The sequence below is a fragment of the Macaca nemestrina genome, chromosome 1 (genome assembly GCF_043159975.1).
Source record: "Macaca nemestrina isolate mMacNem1 chromosome 1, mMacNem.hap1, whole genome shotgun sequence".
NCBI lineage: Eukaryota > Metazoa > Chordata > Mammalia > Primates > Cercopithecidae > Macaca > Macaca nemestrina.
Window position 1 is genome coordinate 84,980,165 of NC_092125.1, and position 24,814 is coordinate 85,004,978.

General features: G+C 46.9%; 1 protein-coding gene across 3 annotated transcripts in view; it reads right to left on the bottom strand.

Annotated features, from left to right (window-relative positions):
- Positions 1-19,356, bottom strand: part of LOC105478632 (inositol-trisphosphate 3-kinase B) — a 107,771-nt gene extending 88,415 nt beyond the window's left edge. The window contains exons 1-2 of one of the 3 annotated variants that reach the window (XR_011614923.1): positions 19,057-19,355; positions 15,524-17,657 (exon numbers count right to left, since the gene is read on the bottom strand). Coding sequence is in view for 1 of the 3 variants with exons in the window: in XM_011736143.3 (XP_011734445.2) it covers positions 15,524-17,452 (1,929 nt within the window). In the remaining 2 variants the exon portion in view is untranslated. Of the gene's footprint in view, positions 1-15,523; positions 17,658-19,056 lie in introns of all 3 variants that reach the window. The other 2 variants (XR_011614926.1, XM_011736143.3) reach the window with 2 other exon arrangements.
- Between the last annotated feature and the right edge of the window lie 5,458 nt (positions 19,357-24,814).

Genomic DNA, 24,814 nt, shown 5'->3' on the forward strand with positions numbered 1-24,814 from the left:
GCTGATGGGTGGCAGGGAGGACAGGGTAGGAACTTGAGAGATTCAGATGAGTTAAAATCCCAGCCCTGCCCAGCTGTGGGCTTGGGACTAACAACTTGTATGTCTCATCCTCATCTCTAAAAGGAGGAAAATAATGAATGCCTTGCAAAAATTACATAAAGTATTTGATGGAACATGCCTGGTACGTAATAGGCACTTCTGAAATCATTGCTGCTATTATTTTTATTATTATTGTGCATCCTAAGACTGCTTAGTATTTTTAACAGCCGCACCACCTGTTAATTCATATTGAACTGATAGTAAAATTATAACTTCCAGTGAATTTCAAAAGAAATATTGGCTGGGCACGGCTGGATGTGGTGGTTCAGGCCTGTAATCCCAGCACCTTGGGAGGCCGAGACGGGCGGATCACGCAGTCAGGAGTTCAAGACCAGCCTGGCCAAGATGCTGAAACCCCACCTCTACGAAAAACACAAAAATTAGCCAGACGTGGTGGCACGCACCTGTAATCCCAACTACTCAGGAGGCTGAGGCAGGAGAATTACTTGAACCCGGGCAGCAGAGGTTATAGTGAGCCAAGATCCCACCACTGCACTCCAACCTGGGCAACAGAGCAAGACTCTGTCTCAAAAAATAAAATAAAATAAAATAAAATAAAATAAAATAAAATAAAATAAAATAAAAAGAAATATTGGCCGGGCGTGGTGGTTCATGCCTGCAATCCCAGCACTTTGGGAGGCTGAGGCGGGCAGATCACCTGAGGTTGGGAGTTTGAACTCAACCTGACCAACATGGAGAAACCCCGTCTCTACTAAAAAAAAAAAAAAAAAAAAATACAAAATTAGCTGGACGTAGTGGCACATGCCTGTAATCCCAGCTACTCGGGAGGCTAAGGCAGGAGAATCTCTTGAACTTGGGAGGCGGAGGTTGTAGTGAGTCGAGATTTCGCCATTGCACTCCAGCCTGGGCAACAAGAGCAAAACTCCATCTCAAAAAAAAAAAAAAAAGACATATTGATGAGCTAGGACTCCCTCCATCCTATCCTATGTGCAATTGACTTTTAAATACCTTTATGTGGAACTCATGTTCCCTTTTACGATGTCTGGTCATGGGGTCATACTGAACTATTTTCTTTTTTTTGTTTTGTTTTGAGACGGAGTTTCGCTGTTGTTGCCCAGGCTGGAGTGCAATGGCGCGATCTCGGCTCCCTGCAACCTCTGCTTCCCAGGTTCAAGCAATTCTCCTGCCTCAGCCTACCAAGTGGCTGGGATTACAGGCATATTCCCCCACGCCTGGCTAGTATTTTGTATTTAGTAGAGCCGGGGTTTCACCATGTTGGTCAGGCTGGTCTGGAACTCCTGACCTCAGGTTATCCACCCGCCTCAGCCTCCCAAAGTCCTGGGATTACAGGAATGAGCCACCACACCTGGCCTTTTTTTATTTTATTTTATTTTATTTTTCTGAGATGGAGTTTTGTTCTTGTTGCCCGGGCTGGAGTGCAGTGGCACGATCTGGGCTCATTGCAACCTCTGCCTCCCGGTTTCAAGTGACTCTCCTGCCTCAGCCTCAGGATTAGCTGGGATTACAGGCGCCTGCCACCACACCCAGCTAATTTTGTATTTTTAGTAGAGATGGGGTTTCACCATGTTTGCCAGGCTGGAATCAAACTCCTGACCGCAGGTAATCCACCCACCTCAGCCTCTCAAAGTGCTGGGATTACGGTCATGAGCCACCGCATCCAGCCATAAAATATTTTTCTGAAGGTGCTCAAATCTTCTTTCCAAAGTCAGTGTTCCCAAACTACAGTCAGAGGCCAGGCTCATGGTCCTTAGCAATTTGCCACCTGGTACATTCAGGGCACCCCCACTTCAGGCACAACATGGATCCTTGGGGCTTCTCGCCACTCCAACTCCTAGGAGACGTTCCTGCCCTCCCCTGGGAATATGGTATTTGAGGCCAATGGTGACAGACCAGAAAATCTAGCCCAGTTCAAAATGCCAAAGACAGGATGCCAGGAAGGACCCCAGGACCTGCAGGGCTCCGTTCAGCTTCTCGGTGTTAACCAGCAGTCTGCAGAGGCGGGAGACGGCTCGGCTCTCAGGAGAGAGCAGTTGATTTTTAATGTACAGTGTAATACCGCAAGGTAAACAGCATCCCAGACGCTGCTCCATATGCCTTTACCCTGAGATCGAAACTAATTACCATTCTGTGTATATTTCCAGGTTGGGGCAATAAGAGAGTTACTGTCCAGCACATTTGCCATCAGACCACCTCTGAGGTCAACACTGCCACATGCTAACAAGCTCCTTTCGTGGTTTCAATCCTCCCAGACATCAGCCCCTTCATACTGCAAAGGGCAGAAAGAAACTGGGGCTTGGGGAGGTGTTAGGGCATGCTGAGCCTGAGACATATACGTCTGGAAAGGGGCACAGTCTCAAAACTGCATATTCAGAGCCTGGAAGCTCTGTACAGATGCCTCATGGGTCCTGGGGCTAGAAAAGGCTTGAGTAGATCACCCTGGACAGAAAAGATGCAAACTCCCAGGGTCAATCCTGCCTGCTGCCTGCCCACCCCCGCCCCTCCCCCACCCCTCCCCCGCCCCCCAAATTACAGCCGAAAGGAAGGAGAGAGTTCCATATCACACATCCAGTGTGTAGCAGAGTACAGACCGGGGTTTGGCAGGCAGAGGTGCCCAGGACTGTGGTGATGCCACTCTGTGCTGCTCAGATGGAACCTGTCGCCATCCAGCTTGGATCCTGCATGGGTTCCAGTAGGCCCTCTTGGGACTTGGAAGTGAGCTGGTGTGCTTGGGGTTCATCAGGTCCGTCCAGTCACCTGACTGGCTTTTCCTTCCACTCCACCATCCCAGCCCAGATGACAAGAGCACAGCATGGCCTTGTGACTTGGTAAGTGCTGGGTAGGTTCTCTGTGGCTCACTTCAAGAGGAAGCTATGGTGATGTACAGTGTGCTTCAGAGACCCCAGAGCCACATGGACCTGAATCCCTGTGAATGGACACTTGACGGGCCTCACTGGGTGTGCAGTAAAATAAAACATCTCCTTAATCTCAGAAAGAGCCTGTGTTAATAAGCACGTGCCTGGCCTGGCCACCAGATGCGGCACAGAGAAGAGATGAAGGCTAATTAAATCACACACGTCCAGAGACCTCCTTGGTAAGAAAAGTCACAGCAATACAGAGTAGTGTGTGTGTGTGCGCGCAGATATATATATATATATATGTGTGTGTGTATATATATATATATATATATATATATATATATATATATATATATCATTGGCTCTCTTATGAGCTACAGTGACTCTAAAAGATGCACCAAGAAATCAGAGGAACAAGAGGAAGGGAGGGAAGGGACGGCCTTCACACCCCAAATGCTGGGTGTTTTGTGTCTGAATGACCTCAGCCAGTTTCCACCTACAAAACAGAATAAAAAGAGGCTGGTCCCCAGGGTGTGTAACCTGACACCTCTTGCCAGCAGCTGAATACAGGGGATTGTTTTTTTAAACTTCAAGTTCCAACCCCTAGTAACAAACTGAGGCCTCTCCTGCAACTGAAGAACCTCCTTGGAAAAATAAATCCTGCTGCCTGTTTTGTCATCATCTTCGACAATTAGCTGTACTTGGGATGACGCGACTCGAGCCACTTGGTGAAGGCGATTAGGGAATCCACTTAAAAACACTCTTCACAACTGGAGGAAGGGTGTCCTCTATTCCACCCCTGTTCTGCACCCGGCACTTGAGCCGCATTATCTCCTTTCATCTTCACAGCAGCCCCTGAGAGAGGCTTATTATCCTCATGTTAGAGATGAGGAAACTGAGGCTCAGAGATGTTCAGCCCACACCAAGGTCTAGGACGGAGGGAGGGTGTGGGTTCAGGTCTGGCTGGCTTGGGCTCCACGCTCCCCAGCAGACCATATTGTTTCCGTGCTCAGCAGAGCAGCCTCCTCCAGCACACACTTGCTACAAACATCAATGTCAAAGAGCTCCCAGACCCCATGACCTCTCCTCTTCCAAGGGAAGAAGGCAATACTGCCTCAGGCACCCTTATTCACTCTCAGCCAGTCAAAGGGAATGGTGGAAGTCGCAGGTTCAGCATAAAATGTTAACGAATGGCACCACAGCTGCCTCTGAGGTCCATGCTATTGTATCGAGCATTTAGTATGTCCAGACGCTGTACTAGGCATTCCCCACCTTACCTTGTTTAAGGCTCACAGCCTTAAGGTGGGTATTATCAGTCACATTTCACAGATGATGCAACTGAGGGGCACAAAGTTTTCTCTAGGGTCACACAGATAGGAAGTAACAGAGTTTAGACTCAACCCAGGACTACCACTCTCAGGGTTCTCCCCCTCCCCCTAGGGCTTTTCCACAGTTAAGGCTCCATAATGCGTACTAAGCAGAAAAACCCCTGCCGAGCTCTCCTAACCAAGTCCTGGTCAATCGGGGTCCTCCCGAGAGCACAGCAATAGTGCAGCTGACTGGGCTCTGCACCGTGCATCTGCTGAGCATCAATTTGTGCAGAATCCAAGACTCCAAATCAAGTCCTGGAAGAGGGGTGCCCTCTTTCATTCCAGTCTCCACGAGCCTCTGGATCCAGAACAGTCTCTTTGATCGACCACTTCCAACAGAGGGAGCAAATTCCTCAAGACCTTTACCCCAGACTCCTTCCCTAGAGGCTGTTGCCCAAATCCAACTCCTTTACTCCCTGTTCCACAACACGTACTGAAGCTTTCTGCATTGTGCATGCCAGCACCGATCCATTACTTATTAACTCATATTTAACGAACATGCTTGCTCAGTGGCCATACAACTTGTTCTTCAGTTTCGCAAATCTCCAGTATGTCTGTTGGCATTAACTTTGTCTTAGAAAGCAGATCCCCAAGGACAGGGACAGCATCCGTTAAGCCGTTCTTTTCAGCACAGGTGTCTACAGACAAGGGTATTAAATAAATGCCTACTATTTGGGCCGCCACTGGGTGCAAAGCGCACTTCTTAAAGTGGGCAGCCACCCGAAGGGAGATCCAGCTCTGTGAGAAAGGAGGCGGTGGTTGCCAGACCTAGCCCAGGGCCTGGCCATACAGAAGAGGCACCAAGTATGTATCTGCTGAATGTAATATCTGCATTAAAAGCTCAAGACTTTGTTGAATTCCCCTCTTTCACTTTCCATGACACAGAAGAGAAAACCACTACATGGTACTAGGAAAGTCTATGCCCCCATTAAGTACCCTCAGACTCTAGAGTGCAGTGCAGTCTCCCTGTCATGATTCAGCAGCTGGCGGCCCTGTTCAGGGAGCATGAGACCCCTGCTTTGGGGCCCCCTTCTCGCTTGCTCCAGCCTTCCCTGGTGTCTGTCACATCTGCATGCCCACTGACAAGTGGGCAAACTACAGCCAGAGGAGGCTGCATCCACAGTCCACAGTGGCCAAGATGGGCACACAGGCAAGAGGAGACAATGCTGTGGCTGAAGTGAAACCGGGGCATTATCCAGAATGTCTCCTCATCCCAACCCCGACCTCACTGCTCCGTCCACTTCAGAACTGGCTCTGCTGTGGATGCAAAGATTGTTTTTAACATAGTCCTTAGCGATTTCTCTTTAAGCAAGGTCAGAATACTCTTCATGAGTGAGTGCTTGCCCTTGTCCATCCTTTTTGTAAAAGTTTAAAAGCAAAGTCATCATACTGATAATTAAAAACTCATTTAGGCAGGAAATAATTCACTCTCCCCAAATGACTATATACACTGCCTCATTTGGACTCACAAAGACCACATGCGGTAGGAAGACTATCAATATACCCATTTTATAGATTGAGGATACCCAAGTCCAAAGAGGCCCAATGAGGTCAAGTGCTGGATCTGAGAGTCACAAGTCTTTCAAGCATGTTGCACTTGTAAAGCACAAAAAACATTCTCAGAGGAGGCCTTGTCTCCTTGATTACTTGCAATTAGCCAGATGGTGAATATTAATGCGTGTTTAATGCTGTGATGACTATGATGATGATGAAGGAGAAAGGTTAAGAAAAAGAGAAGGCCAGGCTCAGTGGCTCAGAGCTGTAATCCCAACACTCTGGGAGGCCAAGGCGGATCGGGAGGCCAAGGTGGAAGGATCGCTTGAGCTTAGGAATTCGAGAGCAGCCTGGGCAACATAGCAAGAGATGTCTCTACTAAAAAATAAAAAATTAGCCAGGCATGATGCTATGAACCTGTAATCCCAGCTACTCGGGAGGTTGAGGGAGGATCTCTTGAGCTGGAGAGAGCGAGGCTGCAGTGAGCTGTGATTACACAACTGCATTCCAGCCTGGGCAACAGAGTGAGACTCCGTCTCAAATTAAACAAAGTTTTTTGTTTTTGTTTTTTTTAAGAAAAAGGTTTCAGCGGCCTCATATAGACTAAAATATCAATTATAACACATTCAAAATGTCCCCTACACTGGCGAATGTTTAATCTGTAAGGTTTTTTTTAGCAGTTTCTCAGTGACCTTCTCACTTCCCAGCTGTAACACATAGCAACCAATTTTCCTACCCTTGGCTCAGCAATCTAGGTCTCAGGATTATTCGTCCCTAACAAAATCTCTTAGCCATGTCTTAAGCTACTGGCAGGTAGTTAGATTTTCCACTTGACATTGTTAAGAGATTAAAACTGTTTATCTCATTGTCATACACAGGCCTTTTCAGTTTCCTGCTAATAGATTCAGGTTAGATAAGGATTACAGAAGTGATACTCCCGAGTTCCTCTCTATACCAGCCGGCATCCTTTCCCTATAAGATTATGAGGTGTATTTTATTAAATCTACCATTCAGATAGCTAACGTGTAAGAGCATTATATAACGTATAAAAAGCATTATACCTCATGCATAAGCAGAGGCTTAGACAAACACCAGCTCCTATTCAGCTGGGCAAGAAGCACTTCACAGGAGATCCTGCTGAATTACAGTCAGTCATCAATTGCCATAGAGAAGATGAAAACAAATTGAGTTGAGCCCAGAAAGAATGTCAGTGAAATTGGAAAAAACACTTGCTGGGAACTGCCTGGGGGTGCAGTGACCTCCCTTGTAATTGCCCAGGTCCCACCAACTCGGCAGCATACCAAGAGAGATTGCGGACTGAGCTGGGTAGATGGTCAGTCACCAGGGAACCAAATCCGTCTCGCAGCAGGCTGAACGCTCCCTGTAGTTCATGAAAATATTAAGCACTGGTAGTATAAAATGTGTTACGGCTTCTTTTTGGAAAACAGTAAAATCAGTTTATTCATTCTCATTTAATGGGTGGGGGTGGGGAGGGGACAGAATGCAGAGAACCTTTAGAAGGGCCAAGAAAGAAAACTGCTGTCATTGCCCCAAAAGTCAGAGGTAAAAGCACCTCATTTGCACCCCGACCCCTCAACACCCTGGGACCAACTTTATAAATGTGAGCAAATGGCCCATCCCTTTAGAAGAGTTCTCCTTGGCCAGGGGCCGGCCCTTACCCTGCATTATTAATACATATTATCATCTCTGGGTTAGGCAAACCCTAATCTTGGTCACCAGGTCAACGGAAATAATCTTGATGCCTATGTTTGAGATGCTATATCATTTCATTTTCCCTTTCCACCCAGAATCTTACCGCAAAAGTAAAATGCTAGATTAACAGGATAGCAGTGAGCTTCATAAGGGAGGATTCCCTTTAGCTGAAAATTCACCACCACCACCCCAGGTTGCGTGAGATGTTTTTCTACTTATTCAAAGACGGGGAAATAAAAACATCTCCCACTCCAAGCGAAATCGCACATAAATATGAATTTCAGAGGTTCGTTCTGCTTCCTTATTGTCTATAGCTCCTACTTTTTGCTTACTTATAAAACTTACCAGCTGATGTAGGGCAAAATAGAAGTAAAAATCTCAGGAAATAAAAAATGCTGTATTGACTAGTGGCCTGAAGAGATACTTTTTGTTAATGGGTTTCTATTAAGTGATATCAAATCAATAAAATGTCCAAGTAAAGCTCAACAGAGGAGAAAAGACCAGATTTCTAAGAGTGAATTCTTAATGGAATTGTTGAGAAACACACCAGACAAGTTAGTCAAAAGTCTGAGTGTTGGCTTGCCTGTGAAATGATTGTAACACGTCATTCCTTATCAGACAAAGTTGGAAGACCCTGCCTTTAAGTAAGAAACATCAGAGTGGTCTTCCCTGCACAAACACTTTGCAAACATGTGTCATGGTTGACCTTGTCCCTTGAGGCCAGTGGACAGTGTGCACTTCTGCTGACCAAGCAATTCATTCCTACCGCTTTGAGTCTAAGCCTTAAAGTAATACCCAACCCTGCAACTGAACAAAAGGAAACCACTACTACTACACCCCTACTATGTATCAGGTACAGTGCTAGGCACTTTTGTAAACATGACATTGAATGCTCACCACTCCCTGAGGTCACACTAACTCTCCCCATTTTTCAGAGAGCTTGCTGGCCATGTGTAGACTGGAATTTCACCCAAGTCTCCTAAACCCAAGCCTAGCACCCTTATCCCTGTGGCAGCAAAGTCACAGGAATAAGCAACAAACTTGCATTCCAAGGGCTTGATTCTCTTTCTTTGTTCTTTACCTTCCAGATGGTTCTGCATTTCTTTTATGGGTAGATAATACGGCAGAGATTTTTTTCTCTCCTTCATTCATTCATCTATTCCTTTAACAAATGCTTTAAAAGCATGTACTGTGTTCAAAGCTGAGGTGGATCTGCAAAGGCGAGTAAGGAGCTTATCCACTGAGGAAGTCTGTTAGTTGAAAAGAAGGGTGTAACCATGGGTCCTGTAATGGTATTGACTATTTTCCACCCTTGCTTTCCTCCTCTGTAAAATGTGGATATTAAAGGAAATGAGGCTAGGCGCAGTGGCTCACGCCTGTAATCCCAGCACTTTGGGAGGCCGAGGTGGGAGTATCACAAGGTCAAGAGATCGAGACCATCCTGGCCAACACGGTGAAAACCCATCTCTAGTAAAAATACAAAAATTAGCAGGGCGTGGTGATGTGCGCCTGTTGTCCCCGCTACTTGGGAGGCTGAGGCAGGAGAATTGCATGAATCCGGGAGGCAGAGGTTGCAGTGAGCCGAGATCATGCCACTGCACTCCAGTCTGGTGACAGAGCGAGACTCCATCTCAAAAAAAAAAAAAAAAAAAAGGGAAATGAACTCTAAAGCCTGTCCCAGACCCAGATTTCGATACTGTTAATTATGGAAGCTATCAAAAAGTTTTTGTTTTGTTTTTGGTTTTTCTTTTTGAGACAGAATCTTGCTCTGTCACCCAGGCTGGAGTGCAGTGGTGCAACCTCGGCTCACTGCAACCTCCACCTCCTCGCTTTAAGTGTTTCTCCTGTCTCAGCCTCCTGAGTAGCTGGGATTACAGGTGTGTGCCACCACGCCCGGCTGATTTTTGTATTTTAATAGATTTAGTATTTTTAGTAGATGGGTTTCACCATGTTGGCCAGGCTGATTTTGAACTCCTGACCTCAGGTGATCCATCCACCTCAGCCTCCCAAAGTGCTGGGATCACAGGCATGAGCCACCACACCCTACCTAGTTTTTGTTATTTTTTAATAGCAAGCACAGAGGCCTAACTTCCTAATGAGATCATATATATTTATGGTGTCTTTCAACCAAGGAGACTTGAACTGTATTTAAGATAATAGTTTACTCCTGGAAAAATGGATCGGGGCTGCTGTCTTCACTACAAAGTTGGGGTGAATGAAGGGGGCCCAGTGAGAAAATTAAGAGCTGTCTGGCAGAACTTCAGCGAGTCAAATTTGACTAGAAGGTCAAGGGACCAGGTCAGCAGATTCTTCCAGATCACCCAGGTGGCCCTCCACAGTCAGATGGATCAGACCCATGGGTCTGAAGGAGATGCTGATTGTTTCTGCTCCATGTTGTTTGGGATTGCCTGTAGCACCATCGTCACTTGGTTTGGTAAGTTAACACAGGAAGGGCAACCATCTTAGAATTGGTCATACAAAACCCCAAACAGGCAGCTGCCACTCCACTTTTCAAATTACCGAAGAGTTCAAAGTCGGGTTTGGTGTGATTTTTGTTAACAATGAGCTCCCCTGATGGCTGAAAAATACATCTTTCACAATGCCAATTCTACCCAGTGAGGAAAAAAAAAATCACAGCAAGGCCTTCTTGTCATGGAGTTGAATACCATGTGCATAAACCTATGATCCCAAGGTCTCCTCTCCCACCAAAATCCACAGAACCCTCTACACTGATGCTGTGATCACAACACGCTTTAGAAGAGTTCCAGTTAATTCTGAATCACCTCCTGATTATCCAAAGTCTGTAGTTTTTTTCACCAAGATACAAAATTCTTTCCATTAAATACCTTAAAATTCTACCTTTAGATAACTAAATTGAAATCTGACAAAATAAAATAAGCCTAAACAATGTTATCAATGCTCCTAGGAATATAAATAAACTAGCCAGTACTAATCTAATCTGGAACTGCATTTAACAGGTATGTGCCAACAAAATCAGAAAAGTGACTCCACAGCAATTCGGCACTTAAAAACAAAAATTCTGAAAATGACTTATGTAACACCTGAAATATATTTCTCTAAAAACACCAACTGACAGCTTTAATGTTTTCTTGTAGTACCTAAAAGCGGGTAAGTCTTGAGCTGTATGTTTTGCAAAGTCTAAGCATTTGCATGATAAATTGCAATGCTTAGAATCCATCTTTCTTTTTCTGTATACCTCACCTTTACTTGAAAAGGTTTTAAGCTGGCTGAATACTTTTATCTTTGATAAGACAAGGTCTTTGAAGTGATGTTTTGGCTCTGTGTGGGCAAGGCCTCTGTTTCTAGACTTCAGTGTCTGAGGGGGGACAAAGCCCTGCTTTTTGTTTTTAAACAGAATTAATCTTTTTTTTTTTTTTTTTTTTTTGAGACGGAGTCTCGCTCAGTCTCCCAGGCTGGAGTGCAGGGGCGCGATCTCGGCTCACTGCAAGCTCTGCCTCCCAGGTTCATGTCACTCTCCTGCCTCAGCCTCCCGAGTAGCTGGGACTACAGGCGCCCGCCACCACGCCTGGCTAATTTTTCTTTTTCTTTCTTTTTTTTTTTTTGTATTTTTAGTAGAGACGGGGTTTCACTATGTTGGCCAGGATGGTCTGGATCTCCTGACTTCGTGATCCGCCTGCCTCCGCCTCCCAAAGTGCTGGGATTACAGGCCTGCGACACCGTGCCCCGCCAACAGAATGAATTTTTTACTGTTCAGGTTAATGTTCTGGCATCCTACCAGCAGTCTCTACCACCAGTCTAATTATTAATGATAATCTTAGGTATTGTACTGATGATTTATTTTGATGGTACTTTTTCAATGTGAAATTACAAAGAGCCATTCTTTTGGCAAAAAGACAGAAGATAGACAGATCAATCAATCGGTCTCAAGCAAAAGCACAAAAGTGAAGGTGCCCAGTTTTGGCCTCAGTGCCGGAAATCCACACCTAACAAGTCTTGTCACATTTCCCGATACCCTAACACAAACACTAGGTTTTAAATCAGATGTCTTCAATTACATAGTCACAGACAGAACTGGATGACCCCATGAGATCGATACCATGCAATACCCACATTTTCAGAGAAGAAAACTAAGCTAGAGAAGCAGAGCCCATGAGTGTGTCCTTGGTTCCCTTTGACTTTCTGAGTGCTTTGTTTCCTCATCCCCAAACAGATCAGAGTCGTACCCCAAACCAAACATAAATGACTCAGGGTCCTCCCAGATCTCAAAGCTGCTGAGGCCTTGCCAGAAAGATCCGCTCCATGTACCTGAGAGAGAAGAAGGGTACCCCATCTTCAGCAAACAGCATGTGCAACTTGAGCTCATAACCCCACGAATCTGAGCTTTCAACATTCTCATCTAGAAAAGAATTTTCCACTTAAAAGTATTCACCAACAGATGCAGTTTTTAAAGTGCCCCTCTAAAGCTTTTACATTTTAGTTTGGTTTACCCCGAACTAAAATTTTTACACACTTTTCAAAACCACATAAAACCATGTTAAACTGTTTGGATTTTTCACTATGTGTATGAGTTAGTTTTTCACTCAGAAAAAAAAAGACAACAAAACTAGTCAACACCAAAAAAAAAAAAAAAAAAAAGGCTAAAGAAACAAAATTCCAATGGCCCTTAAAAAACAGTACGCACCATGAAGCCAAGGGTTTCGTACTACACTTCTTTATACATCCCCCAAGTAACTAGGCCAGTGTTTTTTGTTTTTGGCTTTTGTTTTTTGTTTTCTTTTGAAACGGAGTCTCACTCTGTCGCCCAGGCTGTAGAGCAGTGGTGCAATCTTGGCTCACTGCAGCCTCCACCTCCAGGGTTCAAGTGATTCTCCTGCCTCCCACTCCTAAGTAGCTGGGATTACAGGCACCCAACACCACGCCAGCTAATTTTTGTATTTTTAGTAGAGACGGGGTTTCACCATGTTGGCCAGGCTGGTCTCGAACTCCTGACCTCAAGTGATCCACCCACCTTGGCCTCCCAAAGTGCTGGGATTACAGGCATGAGCCACCGTGCCCTGCCTTCTTTTGTTTTTTGTACATATAATTGATAGAACAATTTTGAAATAAATCAATAAAAATCTATTTTTAAAGTAAGGTACTTTTATATCTTAATACAACATTTTAAGCCTGGTGTCTCAATGGTCCAGATTCTCTTAAACGGAATTATATAAGGAAGTAGACAACTGCTGGTTAATTTTTAGCTGTCAGAAAGAACAAAAGAGAGAGCACTATCCTTGCTCAGTGCAATTTGATTTTGTTCAGATCTCAGAGAACAGTAAGCATGAATGTGCCTGAATTTCAGGCATTGCCCACTGGGTGTGTAATGCAACTACTTCTGAGCAAATTGCAAGTGTCTGATCCCTACTAAGCAGATATACTGTCACCCCCTGCCTGCACACCAAATCATACACACTCGTATTCCTCAGCAAGGATGAAGAAAGTGCCACAGGAGGCCTGAGAGGTTTAACTCTGTGGGAAGGTAGGGCAGCATAGAAAAAATCTGTGTCTAGTGTGGGTCTGAGGGCCAGGGGTTGGTTATGTGACTGGAACACTGAACATACCATTTCAGACCTGTGTGAGTGGGGTGAGCAAGTGGGAGCCTGTGTGAGCACAGGAGGGTGAATGTGAGCGTGTGTGAGGGTGAGTGTAAGCAAGTGTGAGCAAGCATGAGAGTGTGCAGCTGTAGCGTAGTGCAGTAGCTGTACAGACACAGCAAAGTCCAGAAAAGAGAATGCTGCATCAGTTTGGTAGAACCTCAGACAGAGCTGGTGGGGCTTTTATCTATCAAACAGAAAGACCCAGCCAAAAGGCTCACTCCATCAAGATGTCTGGGCTTATGTAGACAAAATATCAATCGCAGGTAATCAAGTGATTTTTGACCCTATGAGCTGATGTTCGGGTGTCACAGATAAGGCTCCAGCGTAACAATCTGTACAAGAAGAAAACTTTGCTTATCATGCAAGCACTCAACCAAAGCTCAAAAGTCCCTAGGATCCCATAATTTCCAGTTGGTTACCCACCCTTACCCCCCTACACACACACACACACACACACCCCACTTCCCACCAGTCTCATGTGATTTAGAGAGCAAAGCCGGCAGGAGATTTTTCCCTGGCTCTGCTCTGCAGGTATATGAAAACCTGTTTAAAGGTGGGAGGTAGACTGGACAACAAGCTGGCCTCATTTCTACCTCTAGATATGTTCACTAACTTAAAAACACCACTTAACCCTCTGGTTTCTCAAATGGCATCCTTCTAGCAAATGAAAAAAAAAGTCACCTGTCGTTATTGATCTCCCGGTTAATTCTCTTCTAGACAAGAGCCCTTTTCAAACATCAGGACACAAACTGTTTTGACAACCAGCCAATAGAAGTTGCTAATATACCACTAGAAAGGGTGAATGGACAGTCAGGGAACAAGTTAAAGTGACTTTGGCTGTTCTAGTTATGCTTCAGGAGTTCAAAAGCAACTGGGAGAGGTGGGACGGGGGAACATCTCTTATTCAGTAGGCCTCTAACTGCTAGACAGAAAGACAAATAAATCTGGGCCATGCCTTCAGAAAGAAGTAATTCCCACCTGCCCTTGACCACTATCCCGTTCCAGGTGGACCGTTTCCCCTTCTAAAGGTGGTGTGCCTATGCCTGACAGCAGGTGCATAATGCCCAGGGGCCCTGTCCTAGCCACAAAATGCCAGGCTGATTGGGGCGATTTTGCATACACATTTGCCTCCAGATCATCAGCAGAAAGCAGAGTTTCATGAGAAGGAATGCCTGGTCTTCAAAAATCCAGACTGTGATTTGTGAATACGGAATCAGAGAGGAGTATGTTTTGTGGTCCAAAATACCTTAGTGAAGAATGCAGAGTAGAAACATAAAGCTCCCAGTCATGGTGGAGAAAGTTATTGAGGTACAGTGAAGAGTATTTGATATTCAAGATGAAATCGGAAGGCTACCTATTATAATAAAATGCAGACTCCCCCAGTGTAGCACAACCACCCCTGGCACGCTGAACTAGGAAATTCCCCATGCTCTCTGGAAAAGCTAATAGAAAGTCCAGACCTTTTCAGAAGTGCTAGCTTTAACTCCTATGTCTTCTGTAAGACACTGTGATCCTCGTAAGAGTAAAAACAGCCTACACATTCGATTAACCATGTAAGAGAAATAAACTCCTGTCTAATGCCATAACCAGAACAAGATGTCAGTGTGATGACCCAAACCAGAGGCATGTGAAAACATACCTGAAATGTCAACTTGTACCAACTGACATGTACATCCATTAGGAGGTACCTACTCTGGAGATACCACCCAGGTGCCTATGATACTGAAGAAACCATCTGCTTAGCTCAAAGTATCATTTTCATTTAATTCATACATCAAACTGCACCTTGGTTACGCTAACCACACAAATATTGCAGTGGCCTGGCTTAACTTACTGAGGCTCAGTGATTCCTCACCCAGTTGACTGGCCACAACCACATCTACAGGTTTCAGGGTCCTGTCATAGACTCACATCACTCATTTTCCTGGTTTATTAGTAGAGGCTAACTTAATTTGATGACATCCTTGTCAATTTTCTTTGGCCTGAATGAAACACAGAGTTAAGTGTTTCACCTGATCAGACAAAAACTACACTCAGTAGCTCCCTTCACTATCTTTGGGGATTAGTACAGAAGTTTTTGGTGACACTTATGAATATTATTTTCCCAAGAAGCATGGTGACCTACACGAAATACTTTTAAAACTTGTTATTTAAGATGTGCGTGGAAATAGTAGAAATGACTCAGATTCACTGTCCAAGCTAAAATGCATGGTCAGTGCCTCTGCTTCCACCTCAGCAAACACACCTGGACAGAATTATTCACTGTGACTGTCCCAGGGCCCTGGTTTGAGTTTTCATGACTCTGTAGAAAGTAAGAAAAAGGGATGCATAGGGTATCAAAAGTCTGCTGAAATCAGCATGAGTTCTGGGCAAATCTCAGAGCAAGACTTACCACTCTAGGTTTCTGCTGGTCCAGGGTATGCAGGAAGGCTGAGTTGGGGTCCAGGGTGCGCTCAGGGTCACTGGAGATGTCCTCCTCTGAGTCTTCATAGGATGAGGAGAAGCCCGTGGAGGAGGCCGAGGAAGAGGACAGCTTCCTCAGGGGCAGGTTGCCCCGAGGGCTTCCCTGCGTCTCCTCCAGGGCCCCGTCCTCCTGGGTGCCCATGTCTGTAATGATGACGGCAGGTATGTTGCTGGGGCTGCAGGCCTCTCTCAGGAAAGGCTTGTCCTGATCTTGGGGTAGCAGCTCCGGACTTGGGTGGGCATCTCTGTCCTGCCGCTGGCTTTCCCAAGTCCCCTCTGATTGCACCCTTGTGCCACACGTCCAAGCCAAACCGACTTCCTCCATGGTGCCCTGCCAAACCCTGGAGCTCCCAGGCTGCACACCCACCCTGTCCCCAGGAGGGCACTGAGGTTCTTTCAGATCTTTCGCAGTGTCCCAACAGGGCAAAGGCTCCAGCATTCTGCCAGAAGGAATTCCCGCCTCCACATCCGGGGTCCCCGGCTGTGCTGAGGGGCTGCCCCCAAGCAAGCCCAGCGTTGGGGACCCTCCCTCCACTCTGTCGGAGAGCTGCCAACGCCCCCTGCCCACAGGGGCCCCACTTCGGGCCTCCTCAGGGCCTACGGAGGCCAGGGCTCTGGGCAGCCTGGACCAGCTCAGGGCATCAGAGGACTCTGCGCTTTGCACGCTCACAGTCGTCTCCTCTGGCCTTTCGCCCACTTCAGGCGCCCCAGAGCCCGGCATGCCACAGGGCAGATTTCCTTTCCCCATCTTCCCAGGGGGTTCTCCAGCGCGGGGCCCGCCCCTTTCTGGGGCTGGGCTTGTCTCACTGCCCAGAAACTGCCCCTGCCTCTCCACCAGGGCCTCTCGGGGCTGCGGGTCCTCAAGCTCACGGGCTCTACCAGACGGCTCAGTGAGGGCAAGATCCTGTGGACGGTGTGGCCCAGTAGGTGTAGCTCTCGCTGCCACTTCTGTGGCCATCGTTAAGCTAGCTCCGACCAGCCCCAATGAGGGAGCTAGGCAGCTGCGGGTTCCCGGGGGAGGAGAGACCCTTTTGTCAATTTCCATAGCTGTGGGTGAGTCACAGCGGGGACTGGCAGAGATACCCTTCTCCATCCTTACAAAAGGACCCCAGGCCTCTGATCCTGTAGGGGCACCCCGGCCAGGAAGAGGTGGCATTCCTTCCTTCACCTGCGAGGTGCATAGGCCGGGCCCTCCTTTCCTCCTGGAGTCGGCTCCTGAAGTCTCTGGACATTGCTCCCCCCAGGACTTTGTCCTCCGTTCCTCGATCCGGGCGCCCTGAACCAGGACCCTTCCAGGGGGCTGGCTGCTGCTGCGGAGAGGGCACGGGGAGGGCGAGCGAGCTCTGCCCAAACGCGGGCTGCGGGGCGCTTGAATGGGGGAGCTCTGTGCCTGGATGTGCGCCTCAAACATGCCCACTTTCTGGTTCACCTGCACGTTCTGCAACTCGCGCTGCAGGATCCGCAGCTTCCTCTTGGCCTCCTCCGGCCCCGGCGGGGAGAGGGTACCGGCGGCCACCACCTGCTGCCCGTCCCCTCGCAGGCGACCAGCCCAACTTGGGCTGCTCACGCTGCTGCCGCTGCCACTGCCGCTGCCACTGCCGCTGCTACTATTCAGCCTGCGCCGGCCGCTCCGCCAGCCCCCGGGGCTCCGGGGCTCCTCGGGCGACAGCGACTCGACTGGGGGGAAGAGGAAAGAGGCGCCTCTCCCGGGACTGAAAACGCTGCCGGGGCTCAGCACGACCTTCCCCGTGGGCGGGGGCGTCTCGCTGCCACTGGGCCCGGGGCCGCCGCCGCTCTTCACCTCGTTGGCGCTATTCATGATCACCAGGCTATTGAGCGCATAGCAGTACACAGCCATAGTACTGGGTCCCGCGCTGCCCGCCGCCGCGGCTCCCGCTCCTGCTCCGCCGCCGGCGCCTCCTCCTCCCGGCGCTCCCGGCTCAGCCCCGGAGGCCCGGCAGCCGTGGCTCTGCGCGCAGATGGGGCTGCATGACCTGGGCTGCGGGCTGGGGGCACGACCGCGGGTTCAGCCCCCGCCCAAAGCTCCATAAACAACCGTGCGGCTGTGGAGATACAAGGAGAAAAGTCAGGACCCTGGAGGGCGCGAGGGGATTGGGGGTCGCCTGCAGAACCCAGAGGGAGCCCCGGGAACCCAATCTATCCAGGACCCGGCGCCACCGGACATCTCACCTATGGGGACGGCGAGGCTCGGCGTGGGAATGCCCCGGCTGCCTCGGTCGCCAGCGCGGTTACGGGTGTGCTTCCCCGCCCCCCACCCCGCCCCAGACTGCGATGCGCTTTATGAGGTCCCTTCAAATCCTAGTCCTAACATTCGTCTCCGGAGCCACGCGGACCGGCGAGAAGCGAGGTCCAACTCCTTGGCTCCTAAGTATGCTGTGCGCGGGGCGCGGCTGACTCCCAGCTTTCCCGGGCTGAGGACATCCCAGTCACCGTCTCCGGGTCTCCCCAGCCTGAGCAAACATTGGCTATAGAGGGCAACCCTGCAGCCCTCGCCCTGGGCTTCAGGGTCTCCCTGCTCCACCCTCTCGGGGCATCAGAGACCGACCCGCTCGGAGGGAACATGAGCGGAACCTGCCTTCCCCCGAATCGCTGCCAGCGCCCGGATCTAGGAGGGCGCCCGCGTGCCCGCCGTTTACCTTCCAGACCCTGGCCTTGGGGCTGTGTCCCTCGGCCTAGGAAGGCCTGGGCGCGCGGCGGGGCCGCAGCCGAAGCATTTTTCAGCGCTGGCCTTGTCGCCTATCCCTAGACAAGTGTTTTGTGAGTGTGGGCGCACCGAGGTTCTACACGTCCCCTCTACCGGAACCAGTACTCGCTGCCCTCCTGCCGTCGTCCCCTATGGAGGGGTGTGTGACTGTGTGTGTATGTGTGTGTGCGTGTGCACGCGTGTGTGTATACGCGCGCGCGCGCGCGGAGCGAGTCCGCTCTCAGCGCGCCCTGTTGCCGAGGACTCGGCTGCCCCTGCGGGCTCCCGGACCCGCGCCCACTCGGAGGAACTTAGGGGCGTGCATGGCTGCAGCCGGGCAGCAGCCCTAGGTGCACAGAGCCTCTGGCTCTGCAAACCTCCCTGGAGCCGGCGCTCTAACACCCCAGGACAGCGCCGCAGAGCGCAGGGCTTCTCTGCATCCCGGGCAGCCTCGTCCGGCGCCAGCAGAGCCGCCGGGAGACCCCAGCCTGGGGACTCCTGGAGCGCGCTGGGGGAGGCGGCGCGGAGTGAGCGGCCCGGAAGGCGGGTAGGAGAAATACGGGGACCTCCTCTCTCCCGATTTTCTCCCCACCACCACTCCATGTCACCCTCCAAAATCAAACCCCCTTCCCTGCCTCCCCAGCCCACCCCTTTGCCCTACTTCGGAACCAGGAAGGCCGAGATTCGCTCCAGAGCAGAAAGTGAGGGGAAAGAGGGTTGTTCAGAGGCGAGAGCCATTAAAAGGCCGCCAAACTTACCTGCAATTTCTCAGATTCTCAGGTCCTGTGTAGACTACATGCCCAGAGGCGCAGACCTCGTAGGGACGAGATGGTTTTAAAAGTAAAAATGTTCAGAAATTGTTTTCTCACAAGCTATGGAAGACAAAAAAGAGGAGTGCGAAACAGAGGGAAAGCTCTTCGGTTCAGGGGCCCGGCGATCCCGGCAGTTGCGACGCCAAGCCGGCCCTGCACACCCTTTTCGGCCGTGGAGATACTGCCCCTGTCAGTGTCTGTTCCGGGCTACTTCAGTGTTTGTTCAATGTACGATTAAAAAAAAAAAAAAAAAAGAAAGAAAGAAAAGTTGGGGGGGTGGAGGAGGGAGGAGGGAGAAAGGCGGAGGCTTGGGGGAGGAAAGCAGGAAGGAAGTTGTGAGCCTGTCTGGGGTTGAACTCAGCGGAACAAGTTTTTCTTTTCTTCTTTTTTTTTTTTTTTTTTTCTATTGCTTGGCAAGACGAGGGAGGGAAACACTTAAAAAAAAAGTTTCCATTGTTAGCTAACCAAAAAAAAAAAAAAAAGCCTTTTAACTTCTGCGGTTTAAAGATACACAATTCATTTTCCACCCCTCAATCGAGGCTTGCTGATGTGTCTAGCTTTATGAAACTAGTTTTGAAAAATGTTTTTAATAAAGTTTTGAGTGTATGTCTTAAACAAAGCAAATCATGGGGACCTTTTTAGCATTTAAAAAAGGCTACAATCCTATATAAACGATTTGTGTTCTTGTACACAATTCTGCAAATTCAAAGAAGGTACATTGAGGTCACCTTCATGCAGAGTTGCAGATTTTAAGTGCATCACAGTAGTATTTTGGAAGACTGGTTGGTCTATGAGCTGGGGATAGTTTTGCAGTGCAATTGGTAGATGTATAAATACACCTTTACATATCACGTTTATTTATAAATGCACACAGTACATGTGACATTCGCAAATTTTTGCACTTAATTCTCAGAATTATTTTAAGAAAAAGCATAGTCCTGGAACTAAGAAGGCTTGGCTAATGTCTGAAACCCCTCTTGCTCCTGTAGACCCTTATAGACTGTCTCCTGTATACTGGATCATTTTCAAGAACCTTTTTACTATCAGCAAAAAAGGGAGAAAGAACATGAGCAAACATTACTGGGCAGAGGATCCTGCCCCTTTTAAGCCCTGGCACTGCCAGTGTGTTTTACATAATTCTCTAAATCTTAAACTACAGCATTTAGTGAAAAGAGGGAAAACACAGCTGCACAGCTCAGGAGACTAAAACATCCAAAGCCTGAATTGGTCCTTATATCATGATTAGCTGAAATTCAGATGGAAATTTTGACTTTGCTTGTAGCACACAGATCTCTTGCTTGTTTATGTAACAATACTGTTAAGTGAGCAAAGTAACCTGCTGCTCAATCAGGAAAAAGCTCATGCTAAATCTGAAATCAAGAGATCTTCTAGCCAAGAATTCCTGAGAATCACACACTGTTGAAAACTTTCTAGTTTTTAAAAATTAGAAATGGAAGAATTGAACCTAATTCCCCTCCTACCTTCAATGGGACTTTTTTTAAAAAGCCCAATCCCAGCACTTTGGGAGGCTGAGGCAGGCGGATCACAAGGTCAGGAGTTCGAGACCAGCCTAACTAACATGGTGAAACCCTGTCTTCACTAAAAATACAAAAATTAGTCGGGCGTGGTGGTGCACTCCTGTAATCCCAGCTACTTGGGCAACTGAGGCAGGAGAATCGCTTGAACCTGGGAGGCGGAGGTTGCAGTGAGCCAAGATCATACCACTGCACTCCAGCCTAAGCGACAGAGCGAGACTCCATCTCAAAAAAAAAAAAAAAAAAAAAAAGAGCCCAGAGTTATTCAGGGCTCTGAGCAGTTATTCAGGATCTGAGCAGTTCCTAAGAAAGAGAAGCCAGCCCTCTCCTTGACCCTAATTTGGTTCTCTAGGGGCAAAAGAAACGAGTTGCCAGTTTTCAGGAGACCCACTCATTGGAGTTTATGTCTGAGGGGCCTTTGTTCTAGTAGAGGCCAATACCTATGTCAGGTATCATGGTGGAAGCAACTGAGGGACCTAGCAATGCATACATTAAGCACAGACACTTAGCTTTCCAATCCCTGGGAAACCTCACTGTCACCTCACAGCCTGATATCATCAGGCTTCCGTAGCTGAGAAACTCAGACTTCTTGAATGTGCAGTCAACCTGAAGAATTATTGGTCAGAAGGCAGTCAGCAGCTGTCAGGTGTGACATGCAGAAGGAATTTCTGCCTTGGGCTTGAGGTGGGGCTAGCTGATGATTCTACCAGTCTAAAATTCTAGCTGTGCCACCAAGAGCAGCAGGGGTTGGGGAAAAGACAGAATAAAATGCATGTCTGGAAGCTAGCATAGTGGGCTTGCATCCTGAGACAGAATCTAGTTGCCTTCCATGATTGTGAATGAACATGAGAAGAATATTTTACATAGCACTTATTTGAGAGACACTGTTCTAGACACATTATAAATATTTATACATTTTTATCCTGATAAAAACTCTATTAGGCAGGCATCATTATTATCCTTATTCTACAGATGAAAAAATGAAAGCGCAAATAAGTGAGTTGTTTGTCCCCAAATCCCATTGCTGGTAAGTGGCAAAACCAGGATTTGAACCTGTGTAATCTGGGTCTAGAATCCATGCTTGTCACTAATTCTCCACATTGTATAGTTATTATCTATAACCATAGGGAAGGTGTGCCTAACTTTTCAGTTGTTCTCTATAGGTGTAGGGAAGGTTTGCCTAACTATTCAGAGTACCCATTTGCTTGCTTTTGAAATTGAAGTTAAAAAAATCAAAGCCATGAAACTAGGAATACAAGGAAACTTCTTCAACTTGATAAACAGCATCTACGAAAAACCTAAAGTTAATATCATACTTAATGATGAAGTACTAAACACTTACCACTAATATGAGGAACAATGGCCAGGCGAGGTGGCTCATGCTTCTAATTCCAGCACTTTGGGAGACTGAGGCGGGTGGATCACTTGAGATCAGGAGTTCAGGACCAACCTGGCCAACATGGTGAAACCCTGTTTCTACTGAAAATACAACAATTAGCCAGGCGTGGTGGCACGCACCTGTAGTCCCAGCTACTCAGGAGGCTGAGGCAGGAGAATCACTTGAACCCGAGAGGCAGAGGTTTCAGTGAGCCAAGATAGCACCACTGCACTCCAACCTAGGCAACAGAGTGAGACTTCAACTAAAAAATAATAATAAAATAAAACAAAATTAGGAATAAGGTTAGCATGTCTGCTCTCACCATTGTATTTGAAGTCCCAGACAGTGCAATCAGACAAGGAAAAGGAATAAAAAGGCATCAAATTGGAAAGGAAGAAGTAAAACTATTTATTTATATTATGTAATTGTCTATGTGGAAAATCCTGGGTCTATAAAAAAGCTATTAGAACTAATACGTAAGTTTAGTAAATGTATTAGTTTGCCAGGCTGCCATAATAAAGTACCTCACACTGGTTGGCTTACAACAGAAATTCTGTTTACAACAGAAATTTATCTTCTCACACTTCTGGTGATTAAGAATAGTAGTAGTCTGTAGATCAAGGTGTTGCAGGGCCAGTTTCTTCTGAGGCCTCTCTCCTTGACTTGTAGATAAGTCGTCTTTTTTTTTTGTTTTGAGAAAGAGTCTCACTCTTTCGCCCAGGCTGGAGTGCAGTGGCGCAATCTCAGTTCACTGCAACCTCTGCCTCCCAGGGTCAAGCAATTTTCCTGCCTCAGCCTCCCAAATAGCTGGGACTGCAGGCACCTGCCACCACGCCCGGCTAATTTTTGTATTTTTAGTAGAGACGGGGTTTCACCATATTGGCCAAGCTGGTTTCAAACTCCTGACCTTGTGATCCGCCTGCCTGGGCCTCCCAAAGTGCTGGGATTACAGGTGTGAGCCACCACACCTGGCCAATAAATCTTCTCTATATATGTTTATATGGTCTTCTCTCTGTATAGGTTTTTGTCCTAATCTCCTCTTCCTGTAAGTACACCAGTCATATTGGATTATGGCCCATCCTAATGACCTCATTTAACCTTAATTACCTTTTTAAAGACCCTACCTCCAAATAGTCATATTCTGAGGCATCATGGATTAGGACTTCAATATATAAATATGGAGGGAAACACAATTCAGCCCATAATAGCAAAGTTGCAGAATACAAGATTAATATACCAAAATCAGTTGTATTTCTACATACTACCAAGAAATAATCAGAAATTTTAAAAAATTAAATAATAATAATACCTTTAAAATAACATCAAAAACTATGAAACACTTAGAGATAAACATGACAAAACGTTTGAAGATCCATAGCGAGAAAATTATAAATCACTACTGAAAAAAAAGACCTAAGTAAATGAAGAGATATACCATGTTCATGAATTGGAGGACTCAATATTGTTATGATGTCAATTCTTCCTCAAATTTATCTGTAGATTCAATTCAATCACAATCAGTATTTCAGCAAGTTTTTGTTTTTGTTTATTTTATTTTGTTTTTATTTTCTTAACTTCATAGGGAAATGCAAAAGATCTAGAACGACCAAAACAACTTTGAAAAATAATGCAGTGGAAGGACTAACACTATCTCATGTCAAGACTTATTATAAAGTTACAGTGATCAAGATAGTGTGGCATTAGCATAAAGTTCAAAAAATAGATCAATAGGACAAAATAGTCCAGAAATAGACCCACATATATATGGAAAATTGATTTTTGACACAAGTGCAGAAAAAGTAGAGAAGTCTTTTAACAAACAGTGCCATAACAATTCAGCATCCATATCTAAAAAGAGGAAATTCAATGAATATCTTATATAATATTGTACAAAAATTACTCAAAATGGTTCACAGATCCTAATTATAAAGCCTAAAACCAAGAAACTTCTATAAGAAACATAAGAGAAAATATCTGGGAACTTGGCTTCCCGTTTCTTAGATGTGATACCAAAATTATTTGGACTACATCAAAATTTAAAACTTCTCTTCAAGGCCAGGCACAGTGGTGCACACCTGTAATCCCAGCATTTTTGGGAGGCTGAGGTGGGCAGATCACTTGAGCTCAGGAGTTTGAGACCAGCCTAGGCAACATGGTAAAACCCCATCTCTACAACAAAATAAAAACAAAAATTAGGCCATGCATGGTGGCTGATGCCAGTAATCCCAGCACTTTAGGAGGCAATGTGGCCCATAACTGTAATCCCAGTACTTTGGGAGGCCAAGGCAGGCAGATCACTGGAGGTCAGGAGTTTGAGACCAGCCTGGCCAACATGGTGAAACTCCGTCTCCACTAAAAATACAAAAATTAGCCAAGCATGATGGTGCATGCCTGTAGTCCCAGCTACTCAGGAGGCTGAGGCAGGAGAATCATTTGAACCTGGGAGGCAGAGGTTGCAGTGAGCCGAGATCACACCACTGCACTCCAGCCTGGGTGACAGAGCAAGACTCTGTCTCAAAAAAAATACAAAAATTAGCTGGCATGGTGGCACGTGCCTGTATTCCCAGCTACTCAGGAGGCTGAGGTGGGAGGATCAATTGAGCCTGGGAGGCCAAGGCTGCAGTGAGCCATGATCATGCCACTGCACTCCAGTCTAGGTGACAGAGTGAGACCTTGTGTCCACAAAAAAACAAAAACAAAACACCCCACTTTTCTTCAAAAAATACTGAAAAGACAATGCACAGACTGGGAGAAAATACATGCAAAGCATACTGTTCATAGCAGCTTTATT